At 47.1% G+C, this 12,627-nt stretch overlaps 1 protein-coding gene across 1 annotated transcript; it reads right to left on the reverse strand.

Annotated features, from left to right (window-relative positions):
• Window positions 1–237: 237 nt before the first annotated feature.
• On the reverse strand, window positions 238–2,079 carry LOC129591065 (uncharacterized). Its single transcript, XM_055486586.1, has 3 exons — window positions 1,306–2,079; window positions 715–906; window positions 238–513 (listed from the first exon to the last, which is right to left on the reverse strand). Exons 1-3 carry the CDS (start codon window positions 2,077–2,079, stop codon window positions 238–240), a joined length of 1,242 nt encoding a protein of 413 aa, XP_055342561.1.
• Between the last annotated feature and the right edge of the window lie 10,548 nt (window positions 2,080–12,627).

The raw sequence follows: 12,627 nt of genomic DNA on the forward strand, positions 1-12,627 counted from the left end.
GTTGCCGCCACCGGACCCACTTCCTGAGCCAATGGACTGCCTTCGTCTGCCTGTCCCCCCATTACCACGTGGTGGTCTGGGTTGTTTGGGTGGCACTAAGCCGAGGCGGTTAGGATTGGCTGACCCGGTAGGGTAGCCTTTCTGATAGCGATTTCGCCAATCCAAATACCATTTCCGGTTTGGATTTTCGCATAATGGCCTGTTTGCATAGCCACAGCCGTCGGTTGCGTGGTTTCCTCACAGGCAGTGGTTGCAAGTGATAATCCCATCTTTGGCCCATCGCTCGAACATGCGCTCGACTCGGTCGATGTACATGTCCTCTTGTCTGCGGGCCTCTTCGGGGCTCAGAGTCTGGCGTTGGCCACTCTGGCCTCCCGGGCTTCGGTTTTGTCCTCCAGGGCTGTTGCCGCTTTGGTTTCCGCTAAAGCTGGCATTTTGGCCTTTGGAGAACTTGCCCTTTGGTCCTCCGCCGCTGTTGCCCTGGCTGTAGCCATAGTTGCCCTGGTTTCGGACCTGGCCATAGCCGCCACTACCGCCGTTGGGCGGTGTAGACCCACGTTGTGGGGAGGCTAAGTTCAAGGCCGCGATGGCGGCGTATGTTGCCTCAATTCGGGCTTGTGTAGCTTGCGGGGGATAGAGTGCCGGTTGTTGTGGTACGACTTGGGCTGGTGGCGTTTGTATGGCCGTTCGGATTGTTGGGTATCCGCGGCTTGCCTTCCCTTCGTACTCCGGTTTTCCCATTGTGTACTGCCGGACATAGCCCCGGAATTCTGCTGGTGACTTTAGTATCCGGATGTCCAGAGCGCGGCGCAGTTCTGGCTCATTCACATTCTCTCTCAAGAAGTGAAGTGTCATGGTGTCGTCCAAGCCAGCGCGCGTCTGGAGAGTCAGCATGGCGTCGTAATACTGCTCAGGGGTTTCGGTCAAGTGTTGGTATTACCGATGGGCGATTTCTCCCATGGCAGTGGCCTGCTGATTATCATCGCCATATCGAGTGGCAAACTTCTGGAGCCACTCTTCCACTGTCCAGCCGTCCTCGTCTTCTCGATTGGCTTGGCCAGTGTACCATTCTTTTACAGGGTCCGATAGGGCCATGTAAATGCGGCTCATGAAGTCCGGATCTGGTTTGTTCAGATCGGATGACTGCTTACAGATCCGTCGGACCTGTGCAAGCCATCCTTTCACCATTGTTTTGTTGCCGTCAAATTTTGGCAACTCGGTGCGGACTTGAGCTCTCGCGTTAGCTTTTCCCATCTCTTGGGCCATTTCCTTGATTTGCTCTCTGGTTGAGAGAGCTGGACTGACCGGTGGTGATGGGGCCGGTGTTGGCTGCTGTGGTATTAGCGGCACTTGCTGAGGTTGGGCCCACACTGGTTGGCCCGGTACGATCTGGATAGCCCCGTTGGACGCCATCCATGCGTATGCTCCATTCGGGAGCTGGACCAACATGGGCGCATTTTGGCCTTGACCTGGTTGAGCCGCTGGTCCTGGTGGCATGGCCGCTGTTGGCGGTATGCCTGGTGGTTGGGGCACATTTTGGCCCGTGGGCGTCGTTTGGCCCATCTGTGGCTGAGCTTGGCCCGTTGGGGCTGCCGCCGTGATAGGAGGGCCAAATAGTTGGCCTACTAGTGGTTGTTGCACCGTTGGTGTACCACTTTGGCCTCCCATCTGTCCTTGCATGGCCGATGGCCCGAACATTGGGCTCAGCGGGTTGGTCCGGTTTGGATCAGCGCCGCTGGTCTGAGCCTGGCTTGTGGCCGGATGTGGACTAAAGTTGAAGTCCATGTTCGGGAATATCGTTGGGTACAAGGACGGATACGATGGCTTTGATCCAAAGTAGCTGTGGCTGGGTATCGCCTGACTTGGATCGAAGCCTAGCCCACTTAACGTAGACGGATGAGTCTGCGTTGTGGGCGTCACTATCGTCGTTGGACTGATAGTGGCGGTTGTAGTGACCGGGACTGGTGGTGGCGGCAGTGTTATTGTCGCCGTTGATGTTCCGCGGTCCACCGGGCTGGGAGGCGCAGGTATGGTTGGCCCCTTTGGGGGATCTCCAACCAGTGGTCCTTCCACAGCCATGTTCACTTGATAGTTCTGCTGGTGATACACTGGCTCTCGGTAGAAGCGTTGGCCCTGCCGCAGAGCCTCGTCGACTTTTTCTTGTCGACGTTGTGTATCCGAGTCTGGAAAGGTATGGTAGGACGGTGGTTCTGCGGACAACTCGGAGTTGATATCTGCGAGATGTGATTTCTCCGCATCTAAGCAGGCGTTTTCCGTGCTTAGCCTTTCCAGTTCCTCGTTCATTTCGGTTATGCGTTGTGTGGCCGCCTGGTAGTCTTTGACCAGGCCGGCATTATTGGCCTCCAAAACGATGATCCGGTCTTGTTGGCCCTGGATCACCTGTTTGGCTTGATTGAAGGCCTGCTCCAATTGGACGAAGTTTTGATGCCCAATGGCGCTGTTCTGCTCAAGTTGGACCCGAATGGTTGCTTCGGTGTTGAGCTGGCTCTGGAGGGCAACGATCTGTTGCTGGAGTTGCACGTTCTGTGCCTCCTTCTGCTGAACCGTTTGGCTCATCAGTCCTCCTTGCTGGATGGTCTTCATGAGATTCTGGTGGCTCTCATAAAGAAGGTTGTATCCATTCCGCAGACGGTTGATTTCGTCCTGCAGATTGGACAAGTCTTCGGTGAGACGTTTGTTTTCCCTCTGTAGGCGGTCCGCCTCAGAGTCGGTGTCGTCAATGGTGGTCCGGGCCGCAGCCAAGTCGTCCCTGGCTTTGGCCAGCTCGGTCCTCGTAGAGGTGAGCAGGGCTTCAAGGCCCGCCACAGCCGTTTCTAGGCTGTGGATTGTCCTATTGAGCTGGTCTCGCTCAGCATTAGGACATGGTGACAACTTGAGCTGGGTTAGCTCAAGTTGGGTCTGGGCCAGTATGGCCGAGACACGTTTAACCTCTGCGTCCGATTGGAACGCAAGGTCTTTGTGTCTGCAGATCTCGTCCTGCATCCATCGTTCAGATAGCAGGGAAGCTTCTGCGATGTCCGCCAGCTGTTTGGTCAGGTCCCGTACTGTGGTCCGAAGTTGGTCGACTTCGTCGAGTTCCTCGGGCCGGGTTGCCTGGATCAGCTTTGGCGGGCTGACGTTGGCGCGGCCTGTGTCCCAGGAGGGCTGGTTAAGGTCCATCCTGGCTGTGGCCCTGTTAAGTTGGGCCAGATCCACAATTGGCTCTCCGTCCGGTCTGGACGGGCCGAGCGCGCCGATGACGTCATTGGTCGGCGATGGCGTTGTGTAAGTTGGGCCATCGTCCTCAAACATGAGTGGCGACTGACTTGCGGGCTGTTGGCCCTGGTCTTGTGCCTTTGGACCAGCCTTTTTGGCTTGGCCCTTTGCCTTGCGTCCACCTTTGGCCACCGTTGGTGCCTCAGGTTGGATCTGGTCCGAGCCCGGTAGGGTTGGACGTGCTGTCAGATCCTGGACATCAAGGTTGGACCGGGCCAGGTTGTTTGGCTCTGGTCCATCGGTGCGTGTCTTGTCCTCACCTGTGGCTGCCGTTGGCGCCGCAGGTTGGACTTGGCCCGGACCAGGTATGGCCGGTTGGTGCGCCAAGTCCCGAGGGACACTGTTGGCCTGGGCCGTCCTATCGGCGCCAGGTTGGTTGTCCAGAGGCTGGTTGGCCTCGGACAGTTCGTCGGATGCCTCCTGGAATGTGTCGTCCCGGGTGGCGTCCAGACTTTCGTCGCTGGTTTCCAAATCGGCCGGCAGGATTTGTCTGTCCCGCCTGGCTTTGGCCTCGACTGAACTCGTTGAGCCGGCCGAGTTTGGCTCGTCTGGTTCAGAACCGCTCTGTTTGGCCCTGCGGAAACCGTAAGTTCCCGGTGGGTCGCGTGTGGCATAGTTCTTCCCCAGTTGCTTCTTGTATTCGTTAGGTTGGCGCCCGTCCATAGGACTGAGCAATCTCCGTTGGAGTTGCTCATGGCTGGTGTATGGCATCACCTTGGCCAAGGCGCTTTCGATTTGGCCCATGGTATTGGGACTTGAAAAATTTCTTTGGTCTTGGTCCGGACCGGAACGGTGGGTTGGCTGTCGCTGGTTAGTGCTGGTCAGGTGTGCTAGAGCTTAGGATTAGCGTTAGCTCCCTATGGCCCTAGTTTACGTTACTGACCAGTGTGATGTCACGTACGAAATGGTCTTGCAAAAGCTCTACGTCACGAGTAGCGTGCCGTGAGCAAAATTCAAAAAACAATATGACTCACTACGAGTCTTATAACATGGGGAAGTTTCCCACGTGTTCTGATTGGTCAAATTTTTATGGAAAGTTACCACAGTGACGTCACGCGACTTTTTCGCAAAAATTCCGGCTGGACAAAATGGCGGTTGTTTTTCGCCGATAATTCGTCAAAAATTAGGTAAAAATTTTTCGAGAGTTCTGTTACACTTTTCTAGTGCAGAATTTCTCAAGAAATCCGAAAATGCTAGTTTTACGCAAATCGGATAAGCGGTTCAAAAGTTATAGAATTTCAAAATTAGGTTCTACGCGGAAACCTCCAAATTGTGAAAGTTCTACGAAAACCTACGACGCCACAGCAGGTCTTACCGGCGGTTTGTTCGCTCCAAACTGCTGCTCCGTCGTTCCTCTTCACCCTCTTCTACCGTGAGGGCCGCAGCGCACCCGATAGGGCGTAATGGTGTGTCAGGACCGTACCGAACGCAGTTTTTGCGCCGGGAGCCAAAGCTGCGGGAGGTCTACTTATAGACGCTGACCCGTATCAACGCAACCCGGTAGGGTGCTTATTTGGTCAACTGGATCGTACCCAACTCAGTTTTTGAGCGGGGAGCCAAAGCTGCGAGGGACCTACTTATAGGCGCCGACCCGTATAAATAATCCGTCGCGCAGCAGGCTTCCAATGAAGCCTGTATGATGCAGGAGATGGTGGTCGCGGGATTGCTGGCCTACTTATAGGCGATCAGCGTAGTTCGACCGATTGTTGCCTTCACTGGGAATCAGAGGTCTCGCAGGAAAGAAAACCGAGCGAGTCTGCTACCATGTCAGATATGACACAGAAGCAGATGGAAAATGGGGCAAATAGCCTTTATTGTGAGAACAATAAAGCAACAACAACACAAAAACCAACAGAAAACCCGATGTGGGGAAAAGCTGTGGAAAAAAGTGCCTGCAGTGCGCTAGCTAGGAATCGTGATAATGATTCCGCGTGCTGCCGGTGTGCAACAGCTGATGCTGCAAAGCACGGAATCGCCCGTAGGCGCTGGGCTCCACCCCCAAGAGTGCAAGGAAATGCGCTGATTGGTCAGCGTAGACAAAGTGTACGCTGAGTAAGCAGCGTAATGTAGCGGCACGAATGGCGTTGCCATGTGCGGGCGGGCGACAGAGAAAGCCACGAGAGGTGTCTACCGCCTCGAGTGAGCGGTCTTTGACAGCGTCGACCTAAATGTGCTCTCCATAAAATAATTTCCGTTTGAAAACCAAATTTCCGCTTACATTTGCGGGCTACATTTTTTGAAGCGTTTTCGGATAAAAACCGCAGCAGCCGGCTTCATTTCATTAGAAAAAGCAAAGAACTCCTGGGAATATTTCTGCTGATTTGGCAATGTCGTGGATTCGTGTCAAGCGCAGTTACGGCAAATTTCTTCGCTCAGTTCGCAACGCAAAAGTCATGCTACTCGGAATAGCTGTTGAGTGAAGTACCACGCTGAGGTTTCTAACCAAGATTACGCATCACATTCTAATTATCTTATCAATTATATAAACCAGTTCCCTGTTCCGTAAGTTTTAACTCCACTTCGTCCATTTCAGAAAACCATCCATTGTAACAGGGACCGGTCACCAAATTTTTTCGTGCCCTTTTCTTGACTACTTGACCGCAAAATGTACCTTATTATTACTGTTACCTGGCTTATCTTGATTGCGGAGATTACTCGTACGGTATGTACAGTATTTCGTTTATATTACGCATTTAACGCAAAAGTGTGCAGGAAGATCCATACGTTCAGCAGGGTTAAGATTGCGCATGGTTACTGCGCATTACTGATAGGTTTCGGTACTGGCCTGCACTCAGTGCACTGTATTGGCTTGATTTTAATAACCCTTGGATAATCTCCTGAATGCACTCGAGATGATATCAACACTGTATCCGGTTATTTCGCTTAGGTTACAAAACTGTCCAGCTGATTGTAAAACAATTTCCTGAATGTTATAATTATGCTTATACTTGTAGTTGTATGACTTATATTCATATTTTCTCACAACGCGACGTCCTGTATTCGTCATTGTTCTTGTGCATAACTCTCCTTAATGAAGTCACATTATTATAAGTTTGAAAACTGATGAAGAAATGCAGTCAGTGGACGAGTCTTTTGTTAGGTCATAAAATTAAGAATATTATTTAAAACCCAAAGCAACAGCTGCTCGTGTGAACTGATAACAGCAATGGAAGTTTGACTTCCGTGTTCGATATCAGTCTTTCGCCACCATCTTTCTAACTCTATCCCCAACGAGAACTGAATTCTCGAGATAAGTTTCATCGCTTTTATTTGTTACTTTATAGAAAGTACTAAGTAGTTTTGCAATAAAGTCCGAATTACTCACAAATTAAATAAATGGACACATGTACGTATAAAACGAGCGAGTTAAACCTGCTATTGCATAAAAATTATACATGAGAAACTCGTTTTTCCCAACAACACAATTATTTCGTATTATAGTTTATAAGAACCGCCAAACCGATATAAGTATATTGCGAGTGATTATTTCCAGTCACAGTGCTAACAACTGTCGCGTATAAGCGTTCACGCTGGTTAGAGCTCCAAGAACTATCTTTACTCTTCCACGCCTGTAAATGTCAGTCGGTAGGCAACTCTCATCTCAAACTGTAACAGATCAGCTATGGTGGAATAAGACGAACGACTCAGGAACACGAATCAGGAATCCCTAAGCGAAAAGACTAACCACAATCTCCGGTCGTAGGTTCTGTGAGGATCGGCCAGAGCAAGGTCGATTGTGACGCGAGCAAACCTGTGCACTCAGCGATAATCCGGGAACGACTATGCACTTCCGTAGGAACAAGTATTGCTGCCTCTTTAATCCAATACACAACACAGTCCACAACACAAGGAAATCGTAATCAGGAAGCAGTCTGAGAAGTAAATCCAAGACTACTGATGGCGATATTAGTGACAACCAGAACTTATATAGACTTGCGTTATGACATCACATACACCGCTAGTAAAAGAGAACAGCAAATCACAGCATTGATTGACTAGATTATCTGTTATGTTGCAGGTGGAAGGCGGACAGTCAGCATCCGTACGTACATCCAGGCGTGTGATTCTACTCCCACACGTCACAACTACAAATCCGCATACTACAAATCCGTATAATAAGAACGAAAAACGATATAAAAACGCTCCTCTACTTTCATAATCAACGATTTGTGGACAGTAGGAAGAAAACACACTTCCGTCTTTTACGCCGGCTAACCGTGATGAACGCCTTCGGAACTGGTACAATCCGGTGTGGTTCCCCTCGTACCCGAGTAAGCGTAAGAGAAAGGTTCGTTTTCCTTAACCGATTCCTTCCGAAATATCTTTTAAAGCCTTATACGATGTCGTAAATTTAATTATCCTGAAATACGCTAAGCTAGAAAAATGTTGTACCGCTGCATGAACAGGGCTGTAAAACAGCATAACACATTTAAAAGAGCATCCATTTGTCTATTTCGTTATGTCCATTTCATACAGTAAAAATCGTTTTTCTGCGCAGAAATGTAGGAAAAAGCTAGCACTTAAACACGACTGCCTTGATGTGCTGCCTGCAGTTGCTAATGTAACATTTGATACACTAAAATGGTTTGGTCGGCGATTTATCTGAACCGGGAAAACAACTTATGTACATGGCATAGAATACTATATACGTCAGCACGAGCATACTAGTCTTTTGCCATAGCATTAGGCACGTTTCAGTAACTATTAACGGTATTATCTCCAAAATCTCTTAAGTGTTAGTTGCTCCAGCTTGATAAGTACTGTAGCCGCGCGATGAAGTGGCTCCACTGTTAGATCCGGGCGCTGCCTTTCCCTCGTCGGGCACTGAGCACGGTGCTTACCGCCAACGGGCAGCGCACACGTAAAGCTTATTTTTATTAATTTTATTTTAGTACTCTTTTACTCTGGTAGACCGTTTTCTATCTCACAGGTATTATCACTCTCTAAAATACTATCACTGAATAAACTAATCTCCATTTCAGAATCGCTTTCATCAAGTACTAGTAAATTTTCCTTATCCATTCCAGAGCTCTCATACTCATTTTCAGAGCTCTCATGATCACGTTCTCGGTCATCATTCTTAAGCACCTGAGCAGCGAAAAACGATTTACGGACAAGATCTGGGGTTACGCTTTGCCATGCACGAGAGATCATATCCAGGAAGTCTTGGCGCCCTGGCTTCTTCAGATATCCCGATTTTGTTACTTCATGATGAGTTGCTCGCCAAAGCTGATATTCGCTACGAAAAGAGGCCTTCATTGCTTTGTTAACGCTGACATCAAGCGGCTGATAATCGCCTGTGCGACCAGCAGGCACGAAGATTTGCTCGACATTTCGTTCTCTAAGTAGGAGCTCCGATGGTTCTTTTTTGTGGACAGGTGCTTGGTCTCGAACTAAAACACGCTTTTGCGTATCTTCTGGAAATGTATACTTTATCCAGTCCAGATCCATCTCCTCCGTCCACCAAGTAGAATAAGAGCTCTCAACAAAAATATTAGAAGGAACTTTCAGCTTGTTCATTATCCCTTCTGACAGCTTCCCATTCTTTCCCGCCCTTTAGCACCACTACAGCGGGATATTTTCCACCATCCGCACGAATCGTTAAAGACACAGTTATTCCTTCTTTTCGCCAGGAGGCTGTTTAACAGTTACCTACAAAGCCGTCCACAGTCAGCTTTCTAGAGGAACCACCCCCGCTGGTTCCCAGGGGCACCCCAAAACCACAACAAACCAGACTCGTAAAATTAATAAAAATATCAGAGCTCTCACAATTATCATAGCTTTTGTTATAAATATTTGCAATGAAGTGAATAAAAGCTATACAATTACTTCTTTCACTCCAATGGGAGAAAGTGTTTTCGGTTTCGGCGCTACAAGGCGAATCATCGTCTGATCGAAATTGAATACGCGGTCAGCGGGAGTTTCATCCAGAACGATGGAATTGTGCAAGCGGAGAAAATACTCCAGCTCTTCTTCCTGTTTTTTAGAAAATGGTCAGAGCTCTGATTTCTAATGTTAAAAAAATTCAGCTTACCAGATCTTCTTCTGTAAATTCAGACTTGCGAGCATGTTGAGTTGGGACACGGTATCGCAGGCACTTTCTCTTCAAAAGCTAGTAAGCCAACCGTCTGAAGCCTTGAAGGTTGGAGCTCCTTCCACCTGGGCTAACTCTAGCGCTCTTTTTTTCAGCTCCAGACGCGTCACAATCAGACCCTTCTTCCGCTCGGCCAGGAGAAATTCGTACAAAGCGTCCTCTATGTCAGAGTGGTCCGGCTTTCGCTTGTGTTTCTGCTTCCGAAGAGGCTCGTTCTTCCTCAACCTGCTGCAGGTAGACTGGCTGCTTTCAAGAACACGCAAGTAGATAATTAATTAAAAATTTAATTGTACCTTTTCCAGCGTGTGAAAGTTCTCCACGGAACTCCGATATTATTTGCGTAACTCCGTGCGCTCACATCAGCGGCAGCAAAACCGATCAGAAATGCTCGAATCTGTTCCTCTGTATAACTACGCTGCTTTCGGCCCATTACGACAAATTAGAGCTCTGATTTAAATGCTATCCACAGCCGAAATGCAATTATTCACTTTAAAATGGAAAAAAAACCCGTTAAATTGATTGAAAATCAAAAATGCAGCAGAAATTCAATTTTTTATTCAAATCAGCGTATGTATATACGTCGTGCCTTTTCTCGTACACCAGACTCTGTGGAGCCACTTCATCCCGCGGCTACAGTAATCTTTCGTCGTTCTTTGACAATATTTGTTGTTAGGCCTAATCCTCCGCTTCCATGCCTATGACTCTATAAGTATTGTCAGGCTATCATTTTGCCCTAGCCATAAGCAGCGCGGTACTTGTCTATCATTAGTATTCACTACAGAGTACATACAATGAAGCTGCTGTAGTGAAGTTAATACAGGATGTTAATGAACCTGAGTATATCAACTGCAAAGATTGTTTGTTTGTTTGTTTGTTTAATCAGCTTAACGTCTACAACAATCAGGAGCAACCTGCACGAGGTTGTAGACAAACGTAGAAGATCAGCTGCCACAATAACGGGCAGCCACTTTTAACAGTTCTTGAGATATCGCAATATCTTAACAAGTAATAATAATACTCATTTACAGCATTTAAATAAGAAAACAAAAGTGATCACAATTCGTCGTCATAGTGATTATTTTATTATTACTAGGCTACGCGCGATCCTTCCGCCCCGTCCCCATTTCACCGGACGACAAAGGCTCAAGTGCAGCAGACGACAGAAACCCCTACAACAACAACGGAAGAGCCTAGAACCATAATTTCTCTCTTTCCGTAGGCGATGCGTTCTCAACTGCCTTCCCATTCTTCGTCCGATACCCTGAACGTTTTTAGCAATAAGTAAAAGAGCGAACGGAGCTAGATGCTTTGCTTTTGTCTGCATGCGGAGTTGGGGCTATTTTGTCTTCTGTATTTCTTCTTCTGTATTTTCATTCTAATCTGAAGCTGTGTAAACTGTAAAGGGTCTGGTCAACCGCGTTAACAGCGTTGTGGCTAGTCAACGTCAATAATACGCATACGCATAGGCCACGTGGATGCATAATTATTACATTACATTGGCATATGAGTGCTTAGTTATTAAAATATTTAGTTCGGTTGCTTAGTTTAAAATTTTATTGCGCAAGTCTGCACGAATATACAACTTTCATCGTTGTCTAACTATGAAAAAATGCTTATCAGTTTAATAACGAAATAAAGAATAATTCAATGGAGATAATAGAGTGGAAACTGAAAACTGTAGCACATCAAAGCAAAATAGCTTTGGTTTCGAAGATCGGTGGAGTGGATGATCTTCCTTAACAGATTTGTCCCTTTTGTCTGCTTGTGGACGATCTACTGTATGTGTATGAAACAATTATGACAGAGATTGCAGTGCATGACGAAAACGTGAAATCACTCAGTTGGCCTTTTAAAAAATAAATAATAAAATAGACCAAACATTGGGTAACGTAGCATTGGCTTCGACAGAAGCGCTTGGAGGGGCAGTACATATGCGTTGAAATGAAACATCTACTTAGATTTTTAAGCCATAATTATTTGTAATTACTCGTATAATGTATATCTATATCAATACCAACTAAGTCTCCAGCGATAGACTGCCGCATGAAAATCTTTGATACACGAAATGCATACGCGCAACTGTTTGATATTTTTTATCCTTCCGGGATATCGTCTGTTAAAATCTCAAGAATCTGCAGCCGTTTTGTATCGTGAATAATATCATGAGCGCACTGCATATGCGTAATGCCAAAAGCTCCAACTGGAAACAAAAATATGTGAAGAAACATCAGCGTCTGCCTAAATCTGCTCTCCATAAAATAACTCTTTCGAAAACAAAATTTCCACTTATATGTATTAGCGCGCTTAAATTTTTGAAGTGTTTTCGGATAACAACCGCAACTGCCGGCTTTATTTTATCAGAAAAGCAATGAACCTCTTGGGAAAATTTTGCTGATTTGGCAACGTCGTGGTTTCGTGTCAAGCGTAGTTACCGCGAATTCTTCGCTCAATTTGCAACGCAAAAGCCATGCTACTCTGAATAGCATTTTGAGTGAAGTACCACGCTCAGCTTTCTAGCCAGAATTACACATTACATTTCTAGTTTCTTCTCGATTATGTATTTAAACTAGTTCCTTGTTTCCGTTCCTTCGTCTATTTCAGAAAACCTTCCACTGCAACAAGGACGAATAACTAAATCCTTTTGTATTATTCTTAGTTTATTGTCCCAAAACGTACTGCACTATCACTGTCACCTTATTCATCTTGATTCCGGCCGTAATTCGGACGGTTCGTATTTTTTATATTATGCATATTACGAACATGTGGTGAAACGATCCAGGATTGTTAAGTGAAAATGCTTGCCACGTCAAAGTGCTAAACGTTCAGCACAGTTAAACACAAACTACTTTATTCGACAGGCTTCGGTGATGACCTGAAGATAGGTATTTCAAATCGTTGTTATTTTTCCAGATGTCTGTCCCGTTCTTCGAGCCAGCTAGTAACACAGGGCTGACTCAAGAAACAGATGCCGACGGCGCTACCCATCATCGTCAAGCAAGATATACTGTGCAGTTAGCTGGTCCCGCTGAGTACCAATGTTTGCTCAAAGAGGGCAGTAAGCGCCCGACTAGCACATCTCTGTAGTGTGAAGCAATGCGTTTCTAGGAAATATTGTTTATAGAAATGTACCTTAATTTCACCGCCGATGATCCGCCGTACGAAATTGTGATCCAGGAGTTCGACGCCACGACGTTTTCCAACTACCGCTACATGTGTGGTACGTCTACGTCTCAGTATTATTTTCATATACACGCCTC

This window comes from Paramacrobiotus metropolitanus, unplaced genomic scaffold, assembly GCF_019649055.1.
Source record: "Paramacrobiotus metropolitanus isolate TYO unplaced genomic scaffold, Prichtersi_v1.0 Parri_scaffold0000044, whole genome shotgun sequence".
In the NCBI taxonomy this organism is placed as follows: Eukaryota; Metazoa; Tardigrada; class Eutardigrada; order Parachela; family Macrobiotidae; genus Paramacrobiotus; species Paramacrobiotus metropolitanus.

Bases quoted from the DNA above. Each gene is read 5' to 3' on its own strand.
- LOC129591065 (XM_055486586.1), bottom strand. From the start codon at position 2,079: ATGGCTGTGGAAGGACCACTGGTTGGAGATCCCCCAAAGGGGCCAACC. The intron at 907-1,305 runs GTCAGTCCAGCT...ACCCCTGAGCAG, and splicing joins CACCGGCCCCATCACCACCG to TATTACGACGCCATGCTGAC. The intron at 514-714 runs GCAAGCCGCGGA...GGCTATGGCCAG, and splicing joins AACCGGAGTACGAAGGGAAG to GTCCGAAACCAGGGCAACTA.